The sequence below is a fragment of the Limulus polyphemus genome, unplaced genomic scaffold, assembly GCF_000517525.1.
Source record: "Limulus polyphemus unplaced genomic scaffold, Limulus_polyphemus-2.1.2 Scaffold7, whole genome shotgun sequence".
In the NCBI taxonomy this organism is placed as follows: domain Eukaryota; kingdom Metazoa; phylum Arthropoda; class Merostomata; order Xiphosura; family Limulidae; genus Limulus; species Limulus polyphemus.
In genome coordinates this window covers 1,167,501-1,186,235 of record NW_013665617.1, presented here as the reverse complement: position 1 = coordinate 1,186,235, position 18,735 = coordinate 1,167,501, and the positions used below count along the sequence as shown (strand labels likewise).

At 28.7% G+C, this 18,735-nt stretch overlaps 1 protein-coding gene across 1 annotated transcript in view; it reads right to left on the bottom strand.

The window, feature by feature from the left end:
* LOC106476885 (A-kinase anchor protein 13-like) overlaps window positions 1-18,735 on the bottom strand; it is a 245,164-nt gene that overhangs the window by 25,818 nt on the left and 200,611 nt on the right. The window contains exons 28-38 of the mRNA XM_022381499.1: window positions 17,250-17,306; window positions 16,277-16,450; window positions 15,199-15,324; window positions 12,262-12,379; window positions 12,090-12,139; window positions 10,658-10,777; window positions 9,743-9,824; window positions 6,920-7,005; window positions 6,474-6,660; window positions 3,817-3,894; window positions 1,876-1,949 (exon numbers count right to left, since the gene is read on the bottom strand). Of these exons, the coding sequence (XP_022237207.1) occupies window positions 1,876-1,949; window positions 3,817-3,894; window positions 6,474-6,660; window positions 6,920-7,005; window positions 9,743-9,824; window positions 10,658-10,777; window positions 12,090-12,139; window positions 12,262-12,379; window positions 15,199-15,324; window positions 16,277-16,450; window positions 17,250-17,306 (1,152 nt within the window). The remainder of the gene's footprint in view (window positions 1-1,875; window positions 1,950-3,816; window positions 3,895-6,473; window positions 6,661-6,919; window positions 7,006-9,742; window positions 9,825-10,657; window positions 10,778-12,089; window positions 12,140-12,261; window positions 12,380-15,198; window positions 15,325-16,276; window positions 16,451-17,249; window positions 17,307-18,735) is intronic.

Here is an 18,735-nt window from a genome sequence, read left to right as displayed (position 1 = left end):
TTTTCAGAGCATCAATATTAATTCCAACATGTCGGCCCCTGCTATCACAGTTTTTAACCTGAACGAAATTTTCTGAACCGTCGTTGACACTTACGAGCATTCAAAACATTTCCATAAACTTCTATGATATTCTTTGTGGCTACAGAGGCATTGTTTCCCTTCTTGTATTCAAACAACATTACATGCAACATGTGTGTTTGGTCGTGTGCCATCACTATAAGGGATTAAAGTATACTAAACTTTACACATTATATACGCTACACTAAAGTGACGTTTAGGTGTTTCGTTTAATTATTACATGTGATGTATTTTTTTGGGGGGGTGGTTAATGAAAGTGTTCCAAAGCATGACATTAATTTCTTGATGACCTAATATTTGTTTTGACTAGTCCATGCACAAAGTGATTTTCATGTTAAGATTAAAAATACTTTTCTTCATCTCAAAAAAACTAAAACCTCCTAAAAAATCATTTCAAATGTCTGTTTTAAGTAAATTTTATATTCTATCTGCTATTTTTTCTACCCTAACTCCATACAAGGTTGGTCAATTTGACTGATTTCATAACCCCCCAAAAAATCGAAATAAATTTAAATTACCATCTTTTTCTGTCTAGAATGACTTCAAATGTAGTGCACAACTACATTCATTTATCTTAAGTAGCTTTAAACTTGTAACAGTATATATCTATTTATGATTAAATTTTATTACCTTTTGAATCATGTCTAACTACTATCCTCACCATTATAAGTTGTAAATCACTTGGGGAATGTGCAGCTCACGTTACACTATCCAATTACATTACCCATGAGCTACTATGAGCTGCTGATGTGCATGCCTTATAAAACATTTTTATTATCATAATTATTATTTATTTTATTTAATCTAACCTTAACTAACAATAAATAAAGAATAAACATGAAAAACAAGAAATAAGGTACTTACCCAATCTTCTTTTTTTTTGCTGTCAATTGTTGATGAAACTTAACCACACTTTTTTATACTAACGGTAGTAATGCACTAAGCAATTTTTATTCAATTAAATGATGCACCAAGAACATACACTAATAACATATAAAAAGTAGACAATTTCCCCTGACTCTCAAAATGTTTTTGCTGACAAGAGCAATTAAAAAGTCATTCAAGCTAGTTGTTAAGTTCCCATGGGAATGAACTGTGTATTATAAGTGAAATTGATGCTTATCTGTTCAGAACACAACATTATTTAATACATATTTGATAGATGAAAACCTTTACTATCAATTGATTATAGGTAATATATAATTAAATGTAAGAGAGAACTATTAACCAATCCTGAAAGAGAGGATATGACAGGAAGGGTCTGATTTTCTATTTGATAATTGTGTAACCAAATAAAATTGAAGGCAATAAAAATTATGGTTTGTCTGAGTAATTTACATTTAATTTCATAGTTATTTTAGGGGTAGTGGGTAAAATAGAGAAGAGAAGATACCTAGAGTCACGTGTGTCACACTAGGAGAAATTCAGGATTTTTTAAAATATTGCCTTGTAGAATTAAGAACTTAAAACTTATATACTATGAAAATATGGATTTTGTGCTATACTAATTGGTATAACATAAATAAAATGAAGTTTAATAAAATTTTGAATGTAAGACACTAAAACCTTGTGTCATGTGCAGTATAGGATACCAGTGGCGAAAGGGGTAAATCTTTTCAAAAAATAAAGTGTTAACTGGTAATGAAAAAATTAAAAACTAGGTATAACCTTAATTTCTTTATTCCAGTTTATTTTATGTCCCAAGGTTTTGGATAAAACTGTGTAACCAAAATGTTGAGACATAAAGTGTATTTCTTTTAATTTAAAATGTTGTTTTAATATATTATAAAATCTTACCATAATACTTGCCAAAATACGCATCTTATCTTCACAGAAGTGAGCAACAGCTAAATCTTTTTCATACAGTTGACCTTCACAGAAATAAAAAAGTGAAACTGAGATATAAAAATAAAATGCTAATCAAGTTCAGAAAAAAGCATCAATAATTTCTTAGCAGAAAAAAAAAAAAATTTACATACATTTCTACAGGAATTTTTTAAAGATTCTTTTACTTACACAACAATGTATTTTTTAATACTGATATCTATTTCATTGATTTTTAGTAACAGGTATTTAAGATTCTTTTAAAACTTGTTCACGTATACATGATGGATACAGACTAGGAGTAAAAGAAAATACAATTACTTACAATAATTCCATTTTTACAAACTATATTTTTCTAAATGTAAATGAATTAAATTTGTTTGTTTGTTTTTAAGCACAAAGCTACACAATGAGTGCCAACCACCAGTATCAAAACCCAGTTTTTACAGTTATAAGCCTTCAGACTTATCATTGAGCCATTGGGGAGTGCGAATTAAGTACTAAAGGTTTATTTGTTTCAGCTAACTAATGCTTGAATATACCAAATATAAAATTAGATGACAGAACTAGCAAATTCATGATACTGAAAAGTGAACAAACCTGGGTATTGATAAAACAGATGTGCATTTACTATTAATTTAATTTTTATCATATTGCTAGTATTCTGTTGAAAAGACAGTTTCAACAAAAAATGTATAATTTAAAGCTAAATTTAGCTTTAAAAAATAAATAATTTTCACAGATTGTAGACATACAAGCTAAAACGTTAAGTGAGTGTGGACCATATTTTGTGTACTATTACTAATTAAGCAGTCTAACCTTTTACTTTAATATGTTCTAACCTTTGAGGCTTGTCATAAAAAGGCAAAATAAGTAAAATCCTTTTATATTTTTAAGAGACTCATTTAAAAAATACAAAGAATAAACAAATTTATAGTTACACAGAGCTATTTACAGTTACCCACAATTATCTAGAACTTCCTTTTTTAAAATTAAGTAGAAAATTGAGCATTGTAGTATGCATTAAGAATCTAGTAAATGAACTAAATGTCATAAAGGAGTTTCTATGGTAAAAACACAATCATTATGCTAAAGTAAAATTCCCATATTAATAATTATTGAACAAGAAAAAAATTTAACTCATAAAAAATATTAAATTCAAGAAACTATTTTAGAGGTATGCATTGCTCTTTTCCACTTTGATAAGCTTAAAGACTTGTAAAGAATACCCAAAATGTTTATAAAAATCTGGAAATACATATGCTTTGAGAAACTCAAGAAGAAATGAGGAAATCTTATCAACTTTCAGCAGCAAAAAATATAAACCAAACTGTAACAGGTGAACAGTAGTGTAATCTTTTGAATTTTTTAATTATGAAACAATTTTAATCCATTATTTGAAAACAGGATGAATAATCTAACAAGAGAAAAGAAAAAAAAGAAGAGATTTTAACAGGTATACCTGCTTTCATCAGGAGCACAGGGTTTTGCTCTTCCCAGTGAAAACAGTTTATAAGTTTCAACATTTTTTAATCCTCCGTATTTATGCTTCCATTATAAATAAATGGCCAAGTATACACACACATATACATATGACAACAACTACTATTAATGTTGGGGCTCTGAAGCAAAAAAAAAAAGAAATAAAAGAATTGTGCATGAGGGTAATGATTATGTACAAAGTAAAAATCTCAAACAAGTACATATGTGTTTATCTTCAGTTAATTAGTGGTGATGAAAATGCAACATAATGAGTTAATGTGGTAATATAAAATCGGATACCTCAAGAAGCTTGAAAATTAACAGTACATACATAAACAATTATAGAAAGACATAAGATGAGCAAGAGTGTGATGGTATTTTTTGTGTAGTAATGGTTCATTCATTTTTCTTGTATCATATGCTATAACTAACCTACAAGTTCTTTCATTTTTGCTGACTTTGCTTCTTCTAATTTTCTTTCTTCTTCATTCTCATTTGGAATTCCTTCATCTGTTAAAAGTTAAATCATCACAAACAATTTATAAATGTCTGCATTCTAATATCACAAACTAATTTACTAATATCCCTCAATTTTTAGTTTACAGTATTAACAGTTTATCAAGCCACAAGTATTTTGTCCTTTAATTCTGTTTTCTTCTTGGCCTTATTTAGTACAATTCTGAAACCTCTGAATATCTTTTCAACTTGAGATTTTAAACCGGAAAATTAGATAAAACATTTTTTACACAACTGAAATATATTAATATGCTATAAAAAATTAATGTATTTGGACTGTAAATAATTTTGACTTATTGGTTAGCCCAAAAGTCTTAAGTTAAAATGCTGTAATTCTCTACTTTCTAAGTTGATAAAAATGCAGAAAACATAAAAATAAAGTTAAATATTATATTGGAAAAAAATCAAAATTGATAACATGAAGTTTTCAAAAATTTGCTCTTGATATCTTTCCAAAAATTAGCTAAAAAAGTATAAATGAAATGTTATGATTTAAAATTTTCTTTTAATCTATGTTTTATTATCATTTGTTTTTCATAAAAGAAATTTAAAAAATTCAAACTGGTAACCCTAATTTTAAATTTCTTTCCCCAGTAATAATTTTTATTGGGATAGTGAAAATCGTTAAAGTTTCTGTCTATAGACTTTGTACAAGTTTTTTGTTTGTTTTGAACTCAAGTACTGTAAAATTACACAACCTAAATTTTTTATTCACAAATTTATTCATAAAATAATAATTATATTTAGTTTGAAAGTTTGGATTATGTTCTTTCTCAAAATCTATGTCATAGAGCTCCCTTCAAACTTCTTTGTATCAATTGTAAAGTTTTAAAATTTCACCTAACATGTTTCAAGGCATCTAAAGACTATGCAGATATTGTGCTTTTGAGATAATGTAAGTTACTAATGGTTTGTACTGTTTGTATACTCTGAGTGTTTGTTTATTTTCTTAAATAAATTGCTTATGCAGTTTATTTTATGCATATAAGAACTCCCGTGATCAGCAACTTTGTATGAAAGGGGTGAAGATAGAGACCATGACAGACTGGAGTCCTTTTGAAATGCTGTACGTAAATTACTAAAAGGAGGACAGAGATAAGTTTTATTTATAAGATAGAGTAAAATATATCCTATCAATTTCTATTAGTTTTAATGCTTTATATTTTATTGCACCATTTTTTTAAACGTTTCCTGGCTTTTGTTGGCTGCCCATGACATCTATCAAGAACTAAATACTGAAATCAATGTCATTGAGACATGAAGCATGAAATATAAACCAAATTTCCTACATTATCGAAATATGGACTTAAAAAGCAGAATGATTTTTTAATCCGACCTATTCATTGAGAAACAACAGAAAATCAAATTAATTTTTATCACCATATCTATACTAAATATTAAAAACACAGTAATACCAAAAACACATCTTTAATATTGACTTTTTGGAATTTCCTTAAATTCCATCATCAGCATTAATATCTCAAGAAAAATTAATTCGGAATATTCGAACTACAAAAAATAACATTAGCATTGAGTGAGTTTTTGTATTCAATTGGAAGTTTAGAAAGAACAGATTTAAACAGTAAGAATATAATGGAATATATGATAAAACATGCAGCATACACATGTTTAATAAATAAAATTGTTAAGAGAAACTATTATAGAGAAATGCTTAAATATGAGTATAAACAATGTATCTATAAAATAATAATAAATATAAAATAAAAACATTGAGAATCCAGAATTGATTACATTAATGACAACTGGGAGGAGTTGATGTTATTATTTAGTGTTGGGTGATCATGGAAAATGGAAAGGCTTTCTTTAATAGAGTTCATAATCTGTGGTTTCGGAGTCAAGAATTTTAAAGTTTTCTAGAAGCATTGGTTGGTTGTTATTTTCATTGTGCAATTGGATACAAGACTCGGGTAGATAGCTTAGATATGCTTTTTTCTGAAATTCTCATGTGCTTGCGTGCACATATTTGTAGTTTTACCAATATAGGTAGCTTTATAGTTACCACAAGAGTATTTATATATGACCCGCGAGCACATATGAATGGGCAGAGTTTCTTTGGTTTTAAACATATTTTTAATTCTAAATGTTGACATAAATACTAAACGTAGCTTAATTTGTTGGTAATATGTTTTGACTATCTTTTGAATTTGATATTTGAATTTAAAACTTTGTTTGCCAATGAAAGGAATGACAAGAACTAGTGGATATTTTGAGACAATGTGTGGCTTCTTGGTAGGTTCTATTTTATTTGTTTGTGTGATAAGAGTGTAAGAAATTAAAGGGGTATCCATTACTTTGTAATACGTAATGAATTTCCGAAATTTCTGAGTGAAGACAGTGGTAGTCAAAACAGATATTATACACTCTGTTTAGAAGATTTAGAATAAGGTTATGTTTGAAGGAGTCTGGTATGAAACTGTTGAAATGAGTGTACAAGCTAGTAAACGTTTTCTTATGATATATAAATGTGGCAAAGAGATTGTTTATTTTGCCAGGCCTAAAAACAAGCTAACAACTTCTAAACTAAAATAATAATATGAAACACAAATATTTACCTAAGGATGGACAATGTTCTATTGCACCTTTAATGACTTCAATCCACGTTTTCTGTTCTTTAGCTGTGTAGCATGTCATTTCATACATTTCAGGTTCACTGGGGTTGGAACTAATCAAATAGATACCACGACTATCCTGCCCAGCCTTCTCCCTTACTAGCAACTTCTGTAGTGACACAACACCAGACTAAAGAGGAATACAAATTATTAAAGAAAACCATAATGGAAATTTTTTTTTAATAAATGCATCATTTGTGTACTAAAATAATTGAGTAAATAAATCATTTAACTGAAAATTACTCATTACAGTTTCACTTATTCTTATAAATAGTAGTACAACATTTTAGAGTGAAAGTCATTAGACACTTAGTTTATGTTTTTATTTCAGGAAGTTGAAAGTGGTAGAATTTATTGATTCTAAATGTTAATGGAATGTAAATGTTTACCTTATTGTCTACAGAAGCAAAGTAATATTTCTGATTATTTTCTTGTAGAAAGAAAACTACATCTGATAACACTACAGCCAGGACCTCTGGAAAGAAATTAAATTATTTTAAATGCATTTCAAATAAATAGGGAACATTGATGCAGAAACTATTATTAGATTTTGGCAATAAAGTGATTACCTATGAGCATTGGTGACATATATCTGTGTCACATAAAATAACTGATTAATTAAAATTACAACTAAATTGATTAATGTCACAAAAATAATCAACTAATCACAAGCAGTGGTTCTGATTATTCCTATAAACAAAGTAATTGAAATATCAGCATTAAGATTTCACATTATTATTTTTTTCAAGTGAGTATGGTGGTTGCATTGTGATTTGAGGAGGTGTTTTGTTTGTTTCTGAGTTATTATAAAGCTACTTAGGCTAGCTGCTACCATCCATAATTTTGAACTGCTTACCAGATGGAAGGAAACTGGATGGCAACATGTACTGCCAACTTTTGGGCTACTATTTTACCAATGGACTGTGTGATTGACCATGACATTAAAACACCCCTAAGGTTGAAAAGGTAAACAAGTTTAGTGGCTCTGAGTATGAAATTCATGATCCTCAATTCATGAGCCAGCCACTTTAACAACCAGACCATTTCAGCCAAGGATGTCACAATGTGATGGTCAAACCTATTTGTTAATAAAGAGTATCCCAAAAGTTACCATGCTGGCCAGTTGCCTTCCCTCTTGATGGCAATTCAAAATTAGGGATTCCAGCAGACAGCCTTAGTAACTTTGCAATAATTCCAACAAACTTGTATAACAACAGATGCATACAAACTGAACTCACACAAGACACTGGCAAGATGGTATGCATGTCATTCTATTGTATATAACTTATGAATGCAAGGGCGTAGCCATTGTTTGCATAACTAGTTATAGTTATGCCTGTTGTTCATGTTTACCTTGTTTTAATGAATTAATCAATAGTGTAGATTTAAGTTAATATATTGATTTAATGTTTAAGACCACCTGGAATTTCTCACCACAAGTTAAGAGAAGTGCCCAGAATTTTACAAAATACTGCTCAAATAGTCTCAACATTTAATACATTTCAACAAGCATAGCATGATAGTGTTATTTGTAATGAACAAAATAACAGTGAATACTATCACAATGTAACATGAGTTGTAGTTACACAAGTTTTTAATATAACATTTAAATGCACAGCTGTACAATGTTTTCATTACTTTCAAGTCATTATTCAATATCCAACAACATTTCAGAATTATGTTGCATAAAAAATGTTGCCCTGATAGCCTTCTCAATTAATAATATTCTGTTTCCTAAAATAAATTGTGTAACAGCTTGGTAATTGATGCTTCCTTTTGAGAAAAAAAACAGCTTGTGTAGTTTAGGGGAAGTAATGCTTTAGACAGTGCACTAACTTAGCTTTTGTATGTTAAGTTTTCTACATATATATTATGATTAAGTATATCTTCAGCAGCTGATTAATTAAAAAAATCAGTAGACTGCCTAGCACAACTAAAAACATCATTACACCAACCTTTCACACCATTTGTCACACACAATCTTAACAAACATCAACCATTACAACAACTTTTGGTCATAAATTCACATAAAAAAAATCATCAAACAGTCTTTCAAAATTAATAAATAGTATAAAAAATATATATGTTTTATTGTTGTTAGATAAATATGTCAAAATTGGTTTTGTAAAAATTGCTCTATTCCACAGTGTCAAGTGTATGCTTGAACCATTTGTGTAGCTTGTTATGAATTAAACATATGGCAGTTATGCCTCCAGACAATCATTACGGAGCACAAAGCAATGAAAAAAACAATTGTTCTTTATAATTGTCATAAGAGTTTTTGTTTTGCCTCCATGTTGTGATTATGGTATTTCATTTAATTTTTTAATAATTATTTCATTGGTCTCTAGAGAATTAACCTGACATACTATGATTAAATGGTATAGAAAATTTCTATATATTTTGTGCTTGGTTAAAATTTAAATGTTAAGCATATTACAACCCTATGTATACTTAACAGCAGGGTTGTAAATTTTATTTCAGCATTTACACTATTGCTTTGTGTAGTTTACTTGACTGCTCTAAGGGTTAGGAGCCACTATAACAGATAACTCACATATCATTGCAACAGTAAACTGGTATTAGAAATGGACTTAGTTACAAATACTTTTCTGCATTCAGTTAGTAATGCATAAAATTCAAATTTTATTTTAATTTTAAAACTGCAAGTACAGGGAAGGTATTAAATATGATAGAATTAATTAATTAAAATACTGAAGTAGTTGTATAATCACATTTTTAAAATTATTTATCAAAAATAAGGTTATGAAATTTCACTCCAGTCATGGAAGTAGACATCAAGCATCAAATTTTGCATGAAAATGTGCTTGCTTACAATTGCTTTATTCTTGAAGAATTGTACTTATTACAAGCTACAACCTTGAATACTTAGGATAAAACTGTTAGTAATAAAAAAGTTGCAGCAAGTTAATAAATATTCATTATTTTTTATTGGCTCAAAAAATATATGCTGATTGCTTAATAACTTGCTCATTTAACTGTGTTTGTCAGAAAGTATTTAAGATGGATTTATAATAGTCTAATATTATGTAGCACCATTAAGATACTTTTTTCTTTTCTGTAAGTGGGATATATAATTGAATTTACACTTTAAGATTGGACATCAGAATACTGTTCAAAGATTTGTTAGGTAGTTTTAATGAGGCTGAACACTAACTATCATTTCCATTATAACTTAAAGAAGTACTTACCAACAGTTTTTCCCCTGGCGGTTCGTAAAGAAATTGTACCCTCATAACGCAACTTGCGACCACTAGATAACAGGTCAGATTTCTGTTATAAAAAAAAAAAGTAAATTACTAAATGTAAATATACACTGGATTTTTTAAAACAGTTTTGGAAAGATAAAACAATTAATAATTTGGATTAACTAAATTTATTTTTTACCGTATTAGAATATAAAAAAAGAAAACTGGACTGAACAGATGTACCATAAAAAAAGGGAATGGTGACATTAAGTTAAATACAATGATGACTGGCAGCAAGATATGGAGAGAAACATGAAGACTGATCAACAGAGACAAAGTCAAGAAATGGATATATGGTCCAGGGTCACTGATGAGGAGTGAAATTCTCCAAAACTAGTCTGGCTCACATCCCCCCCCCCCAATGAAAGAATGGACCATTCCAAGCTTTTACTTGTTGTTAAACAAATGTTTAAACAACTTTATGGATATCTAGTGTTTGAATCCAGTTAATTCAGAGCAGAATGTGAACCATGTAGGGATACACTTGTCTGGATGATCAGTAACAGTGAAAAACATAACCAGATCATACTCCTAACAGACTACCTAAGCCTCATCATGACAGTGGAGACAGGTTATGTTTAAAGAACGTGGTTAAAAGCTTTGAGAGCCTTGAAGACTCATCTGATAATGATCTATATTCTAAGCCACAGTGGCATATCATTTAATTACTGATGAAAATCTGTCTCATTGCTTTATAATACATGATTACCAAATTTTACAAGAAAATAAAATAAAAACACAAGCTAAAGCTAACCACTTTGGTTGGAGTAGAAACTGATTTCTACCACATCTGTAGTGTAACCAAAATTTGTTTTATATTTAATTAATATACATCTGACTCTTCAAGTCATACTGTACCTTAAATTTTTTACCCCGAAAGTAGGCTGTTGATTTGGCATCCACTTTATTGTATATTTCCAATAAACGTTGCTGTCTTTCATTTTCTGCCACTTGAGTATTGACTTGACTGATTATATCCTAATATGAAATCAATGGTCAACTTAAAAATAAGCCCAAAATTTGTATTTTTCTTATTTTTATATAGCTCTTGTTTTACATTTGTTTTTTTTCTATCAGAGATTGGCGAAGAAAATATTATGAAATCAAGTTATGTTTAAAAGTCTAATAACAATTTAAAACATTTAGGGTAAATGAAAAAATATGTTCTTTGTAAATTATAACAATGTTATAATTTTAAGTAATATCTAAAAAGTAGTATTACTGAAATGGCTGAAAAATGAAAGGGGATTTGTAATAATTACAAGGAAAAACATACTTAGAGAATGATTTTATATTCCCAGATATATTCATGAGTTAATATCTTGAACAAGTTTATATGTGTAACTGTACTTAATAGTACTTGTTAATATTTTTTAAATTGCCAAGCTACCATTATGGACAGTAACATATATTTATTTATGGCTTAACTACATGTCTTTGTGTCAAATTTCAAACCTTTGCCCAATTACAGAGCAAATACCAGTCTTCCCAATATAATAAACATGTGAAGTAGAGACCGTATAATAATCTAATGACTAATAGACTTTACAAAGTTTTAGAAGCACAAAATGAAAGCAGAGTATCAAATAATAGTTCTTCAAACAAACTAAAAGCAGTGTTGAAACAAATATACATACATTTGTTGATTACATAATACATTATAACTAAAAGCTAAGCCTTTTCTGGAACTTTTATTTTTTTATCTTAAATTCCTTACACAATGTGAATTACTAATTTGTTTTTATATTTGGCAACATTACTGGTTTTGACTTATTTATCTATTTTTTATTTGTAAAAATTTTATTGGCAAAATTACAGTCTTATAAACTGATGTACTGAATTTTCTCTCCAAATGTAATGTAAGTGTCAAATATTATTCTTGTTTACAATTCTAATATCTGAGTATTAATCACTATACCAAAATTTGATTTGTAAAAGATTAATACTAAAGGTAAAAACAAAAACAAAAAAATGGAAGATATATAAAGAAACAATAGGAAACTTCCATAAATTGAATATATATTCTTTAAGGTTTGTTTACAAAACTTCTTAAAATCATCTTAAGCAAATGAAACAAGATACGCAGATTATTAACATATATTAATATGGTAACAGAGACATAAAAAATTTTAAAATCCTAAATTTGTTATAAAAAATGATTCTTTTTAAGCTTATATTAACAAACTGCATTATCACATCTGTGAAAAAGTAGAGTAACATTAAAATTTCTTGAAATAAATATAAGTTCAAAATTAAAAGAAATAATATTGACTTGTTAAAAGATATTTACCTTGACACTGCTTAAAGATTCTTCAAGAATGCGCTGTTCTGATTTATTGTCTGAGAAAAGATAATAACATGAATGCATTTTTCTAACTAAAAACAAAATCAATGTTAAAAATACATAAAAGTGTAAAGTAAAATAACAAAAATCAATTGTATAATGTATTAGTTCTACCAACCTTTAGTGGCTCTGACAAGTGAATCAATAAGCAATGGATACTTAGTAACACGTTGAGTTACTAGAAGTATACATTCTGGTATTCTTCGGCTTTTACAAACTGGAATCAAACTACATCGCTGTAAAACAAATTAAAATTTCTTTAGCCAGATTTCTTAGTAAATTACACAAGAAATCTTTTGACTTTTAGTTAAATTCAAAGTAAAATATAATTATATGTGTTCGAAAAGTTTTAAATTTTATGTTTTTTTTAGTATCATAAATCACGATAATAGTACATAATAGGGTTCGCCATGAAATTTCACATATGGGTAAAAACCTAGTGAAAAGCAGACTCGTTCGTGAAACAACACTCAAGACCATTTATCTCAATGGCTAAGGCTGCTAAAATATTGATAATAGCAAAAAAGTTGATTTTCCAATTATTAGACAAAATTCATCCATTTGTTCTTCATGTTATTATTATTCGTAATATTCTTGTTTCACAAAGCTACAGAAAAAATGGCTATAAATATTTTGTTTAAGCCTGGACAAACCTACTAAAAAACTCCTGCACAAGCCATAAGTCTATTTTTATGTTGATTCTTAAGATATTATCAGTTTTTTCATAGCTACTTGCTAAGTTTCTCTTTGAAGCCATTCAAACAAGAAAGCTTACAGCAAAAATGGCTAGATATACTGCACCAAAATCAATGCACAGCTATTAAACAAACTCCTGCGATAGTTGTAGGCCTATTTTAAAATTGATTCTTGAATGTCAAGCTTTATTATTATTGGTTATAGTTTTACAAGCCACTACATAAAAAACAACTACAAATATTTTACTCAATCCTGGACAATGATAATGAATGCAGTATTGAGTATATCATAAGATAGTTTTAAAATTAATTCAAGTGTCTTCATTTTTTCACCCTGAAGAATTTCTCTAAGTCCTTCACTTTCTTCCATTGAAAAAATCTGGTGTTTTACTAATTCGCATTAATTGGAAACTGCCACATTGAGGATTCTTCATTTCTCGAGTTTGCTGTTCTTCATTGTTTTTCGAGTTCTCTGTTGTACTTTGTCTCCGTGTGGTTTTCTGCGACTATTTCAGAGAGTTTTCTAACATAGACAATTACCATAGTAGATTTCTCTACTGTTGTGAGTAGCGATTTATTCTACTGATTTTCGTACTTTGCTGAAATTGTGAGTGCATATTTTTGTATTATTTCGTTATTATTATTCATGTTTTTGTTTCACAAACCTACAGCAAAATCAACTGGGTATCTTGCACCGAAATCTAGACAGATATACTATATGAAATGTTGCGAATGTCCTTGACCTATTTAAAAAATTGATTATTTTTCATGGAAAGTTGATTTATGTGGCTAAAAGTGCATAATGTATGAGTTGTTGTGAGTGGCTTCCTTTGTACTCAACACTTATTAAACGCATTTACACAAAACCACTTGGCTCAGTATTTAAATAATGTTTACTTGGAAAAAAGCCAATGCAGCAGTAAACTGTTGAAAAACATGTAACATTCAACTGAATGCATATGCACGTATGTAGCTTAAAATTTATTCTCCATACATAGACATAAAAAACTTAAGAAATAAGATATCTAAGAATTGTTAATTTACAAAGGGGAAATAGGGATCATCAAGAAAGGACAGAAACAAGTTGAATCAAAATGCAAAGATTATATTTTTAAGCCTACAACTAGGGACTCTTAAAAAAAGCAAACAAATTAGGCTGGAAATAGTGTCTACATTATTTTCTCAAGCTACAAATTCCTATTTTGACTCCACTAAAATTGATAAGAACTGTAGAGATGTTTACTTTTTTAAGAGTTCTCCAGTTGTAGGCTTGAAAATATAATCCTAGCATTTTGATTCAACTTATTTCTGTATTTTTTTGACAATCCCTATTCCCCTTTTTAAATTAACATATTTTAATAACCTTGTATATAAATACTGACTCTATTTATTATTAAATTAGGGATTTCACCATGTTAATAGTATGAACTTAGCAAAACAGTGATTCTAAGAAATTCTAAAAGATATCTTGTTTGAAAATATGGTCAGCAACTACTTTACAAATTTTGGCACAGGACTACAGTGATGAAAGCAAAATGCTAGTTCATCTCAAAAATGCTCAAATAGATTGCAGTCCAATAATTATTCTGGCCAAACAACATGACTTATAAATGTCACTGTCACATTATTTGAAGAATTTTTGACAATACGAACGTCGTGGATTGTTGCTTTAATGAGCCTTGTCTATCAAAATAACACGATCAGCAACAATTGTACGTAAACTATGGATGTTATTTACCCTTCTTGAAGAATGAATCAGCACATTCCATGTCACTGGAACATTCTTGTGCATCATTATACTACATCCAGTAATTTGTACTGTTAGAATAAATGCAACTGTTGGCAACCACATTAGTAACAGATAATAGATATGAAGTAGTCTTTACTAATGACTCTTGCTACACAATAATGTAACACATTCTACAAAAATTAACCAATGAGTTTATGATCACTAGCCTACTGATCAATAAAAAATTTTCAACCATTATAAAATTGAAGAGATAATAATGTTAAGAATCAATAAAAATAACTTTTAAGTTTCATCTACTTACATCTTGGTGTATGCTTAAAAAGAGTGTTCAAATTACAAAGAAGAAAAAAATAAGATTAATATCTTATAACATATTCTAAGAAATTTAATAACTGTAGTTGTGCACAGAGTAAAAGTAATTTACACCACTTGATTTGATAGACAACAATCATAAAAGATTTAAATCAAAGTAAGCAAACCATTATGTTCTGGTTAACTTTCAGTAAATCTTATCTTTCAGCTACAGCTTTAATGTTGTGTGGAAATATTTTCTGCAACTATTGTAAAACTATATAAAACTCAATTAATATTATAAAGAGTTATATGTTACCTTAATAAAATTCTGGAACTTTCTATCAGTTTTAAGAATATCTTTGTACAATGACAAGGCTTCTTTATGCTTGGTACAAAACTGACCATAGGCTGATTTCAGCTGAATTGCTGTTTCTCCCTGAAACTACAGAAGATTGACACATGTATTAATCAACCTAACAGCACTACACACAACACCTACTTATATGGCAGACTTATCCTTAAAATATGTTTGTGCCAGAAAAAACATTATTATTTTTGTGTCAGAATGTTTGATATGGTCTCAGTCAAATGTATGACCATAAAGGATTTTTTTAATATTATTTGGTGGAAAGAGCATAAAGTTAAAAGATCAAGTACCAAAGAGAAAGAAGAGACAAAGTAGTCAGTTTGTTTTATCAATCATAATACATTTCTAATAATGCAGAAAAACTAGTTTTAATAGAATTTATGAAACTACACAGTAATTTATTAATTTTCACAGTTAATCCTATGTGCACAGGTGAGGGTCAAAGTGCACATGCCACAACCTTTTACAGAGTGCCATTCAACATATTATGTATTTGATGTCAGCATTATCACCTATTCATTTGACCTTACACCACTGATTTAGTGATAGATTATGTCAGAGGAGAGTAAATACAAGAAGCAATATACAGATAAGCATTTCAGAGGTTCTACAGGTTATGCAAATGCAATATGCAAACTGTACAATGAAGAAAAGTATCTTTATTCTTCAGATGAACACTGCCTGTCAGACAGATATCATAAATTCAAAGACATACCTTGAATGCAAATATGTTTTTAACACATCTGACTTTTCATGTACATTTTATTAAAGGCTTGCCACATTTTATGTAGATACACACAGTAAAATTGGAATCATATTCAACATTCCTTCTCTAGTACAAGGTCAGTTTACTGGATTGACCCCAAGCACATTTAATAGGAGACTGAAATAGGATGTCAAAATATTTACTTTTTTTTTTAAGATGAGAGAGTTGGATATTTGAAAAGACCATAATATGTTTCTTGAAGATTTTTGTGATCCTTCATACTACTTTTAGTATGTATATTTCAATCAAAAAGTTTGATACCTGTTCAACAAGTATATCTCCAATCCTCTCAACTGTTCTATCTTGATGTTGCCTTTCTCGAAGTTTTCTAAGAAAACCTGAATGGATTTCCAGCAAGTCTTCCAAGCAAGGGAAGATACGATCAACTAAATCCTTCGTCAGTCCTACTTCTTTCATCATTCCTTGAGCAAACACCTATTTGGAAGATAAAGGAGTTAATTTTAATAATAAAACATACAAAGTTTGCAAATTAACATACTATGAAATTATGCTCAAACTCTGATACAGTAATAAACTAATTTCAAACTAAAAAACATAAATTCAAGTTAAAAAATGAGCAACTATAAACAACACACTTGAATATATATGTTCTAATACTAATTAAAAGGCAAACCAAGCACAACAATCAAGTAAAATATTTTAATAACATATAGTTTGTCTCTGAAGAAGAAAGGTCCACCTTTTGAAAGTGCTCAGGTTATAGGATTTTTATTCATTTCTATTAAGACTTCTTGAACCTATGTGTTTTTCTAACATCATTAATAACATATAGTAATATGATGTTTGAGAATGTTTCTAATACCATATTGCAATGTAGAATTACTAACCTTAAAGTCAGTTACATCCATAGCTTCCAGCATGACAATTTAGTTCTTTTATTAACAATTTGTAAAATGAATGGATTACCAAATATTTCTCACGTGTAGTGAAAGCGTCAAATGTTACATTCAAAACTGTTAGAAACACAGAATTGTATTCTTGCAATATTGTGCCTTTTCAATGGAGTATTATAAAAAAAAGAGAAATTGCACATGTCAACGAAAACTAAAATCATGGATAAGTGCTTTATAAACTTCAATTAAACAATTAAAATATAAATAAATAAAACCAAATTAAGAGTCTTGAGAAAAGTTCATGATTCATCTTTTATTTCACTATTTTACACTGCTTTTATTAAGACAGAGTATCTTAAAACTTTCATAAACTCTCTTACCTTCTGCATTATCTTCAGTGTTAGGCAGTGATGTTTTTCAGTTAATATAAATTCTGTAGAAATACAAAAATATAAAATTCCATTCAGGATTCTCAGTAAACACACTTATAATTTTTAACAATAACTTACAAATTCTGCCATATGTATTTTTAATGGCTGTATACTTGTATGCACAACCAATTATACTTTCAAAATATGGAGGAATTTGATTTTAATAGAATACTTTCTAAGTTTAAAAAAACAGATATCCCACAAAAACCTTTCCTTCAAACACCCTTAAGTATTCTAATGAAAAACAAAACAAGCTACTGTAATAGTTTTATAAAACAGATCTCTAGTAGCCTTTAAAACATCTCATTAATAATAATTAGTTTTTTACAATGCTTTAAAATCCAGAAAGAAAATATTTTCATGAATGTACACTACTGTATAAAGTAACAATCTTTGTGTAATTTAAACTTCCCATTTAAGTATTGATGATGGAGTCTTGAACATCTACAATGGTATAGTATGGGTTTCACTATCTGTAGAACATTTATAACAGGCCTGCATAATATGTAGATATTTTTCATAAAAGTTGTACAATACTATGCAGTAATAGAAGCTTCCATAAAATATTTACTAGAAACAAAACATAAACAATAAAAGCAACAGTGCAAGAACTTTGCACAGCCCTAAATGTAATGGTATCAAATTACACCTCCACATGTAAACCACTGTGAGTAAGACAAAAAAATATTATGAGAAAATATGAATTACAATCAGTGCTCACTAGATGACATTGAAAATGCTGTTTGTGTATGATCTCCATCAGATTTATTCTGAATTATGTATCACATAAAGTGGAGAAAAGCATTCCCATTCTTTACTGTAGTTTCACAGAAATAATATTTATCACTTATAAATTCTGATGTGCAATATATACTTATCATTTATTTGTGCAAAAATAACTTGTGTTTCATTAATATGTAAGTTATATAAAGGCAAAATAAAAAAAATCTGAGTATTTTTTAGCTTATTTCCAAAAACAAATCCCGAAACTTTGTACCTATAGTTAGAACTGTAAAGCTTTGCCTTCATACTTTGTGTTTTATGGCATTTTATTTTTGGATGAATGATTCTGGGGCATTATGTATTTTACTTTCCATAATTCATATGGGCTAAAACATACATAAGTTGTAATAAATTAACTGAATAACAAAACAAAACTGAGCACGTGAGATTAGTAAACTACATACATTGTACTTGTAGAACATTTGCTGCAATGAAAATTAGATGGCTATTTTGATACACAATAATGCAGAATAAGTGAAAATGTTTGCAAACAGGCTATACTAATCATTAGTTAAAAAGAAAATTGATTTTATACAAAAATATCAGAAAGGGTGAAATGCCATCTATTTGTAAAAGTCTTATTTTACAAGCACAGAACATCTGTCACACTCAAGGAGCAAGCACTTCCATCAATTTTGATATTACTTATTTA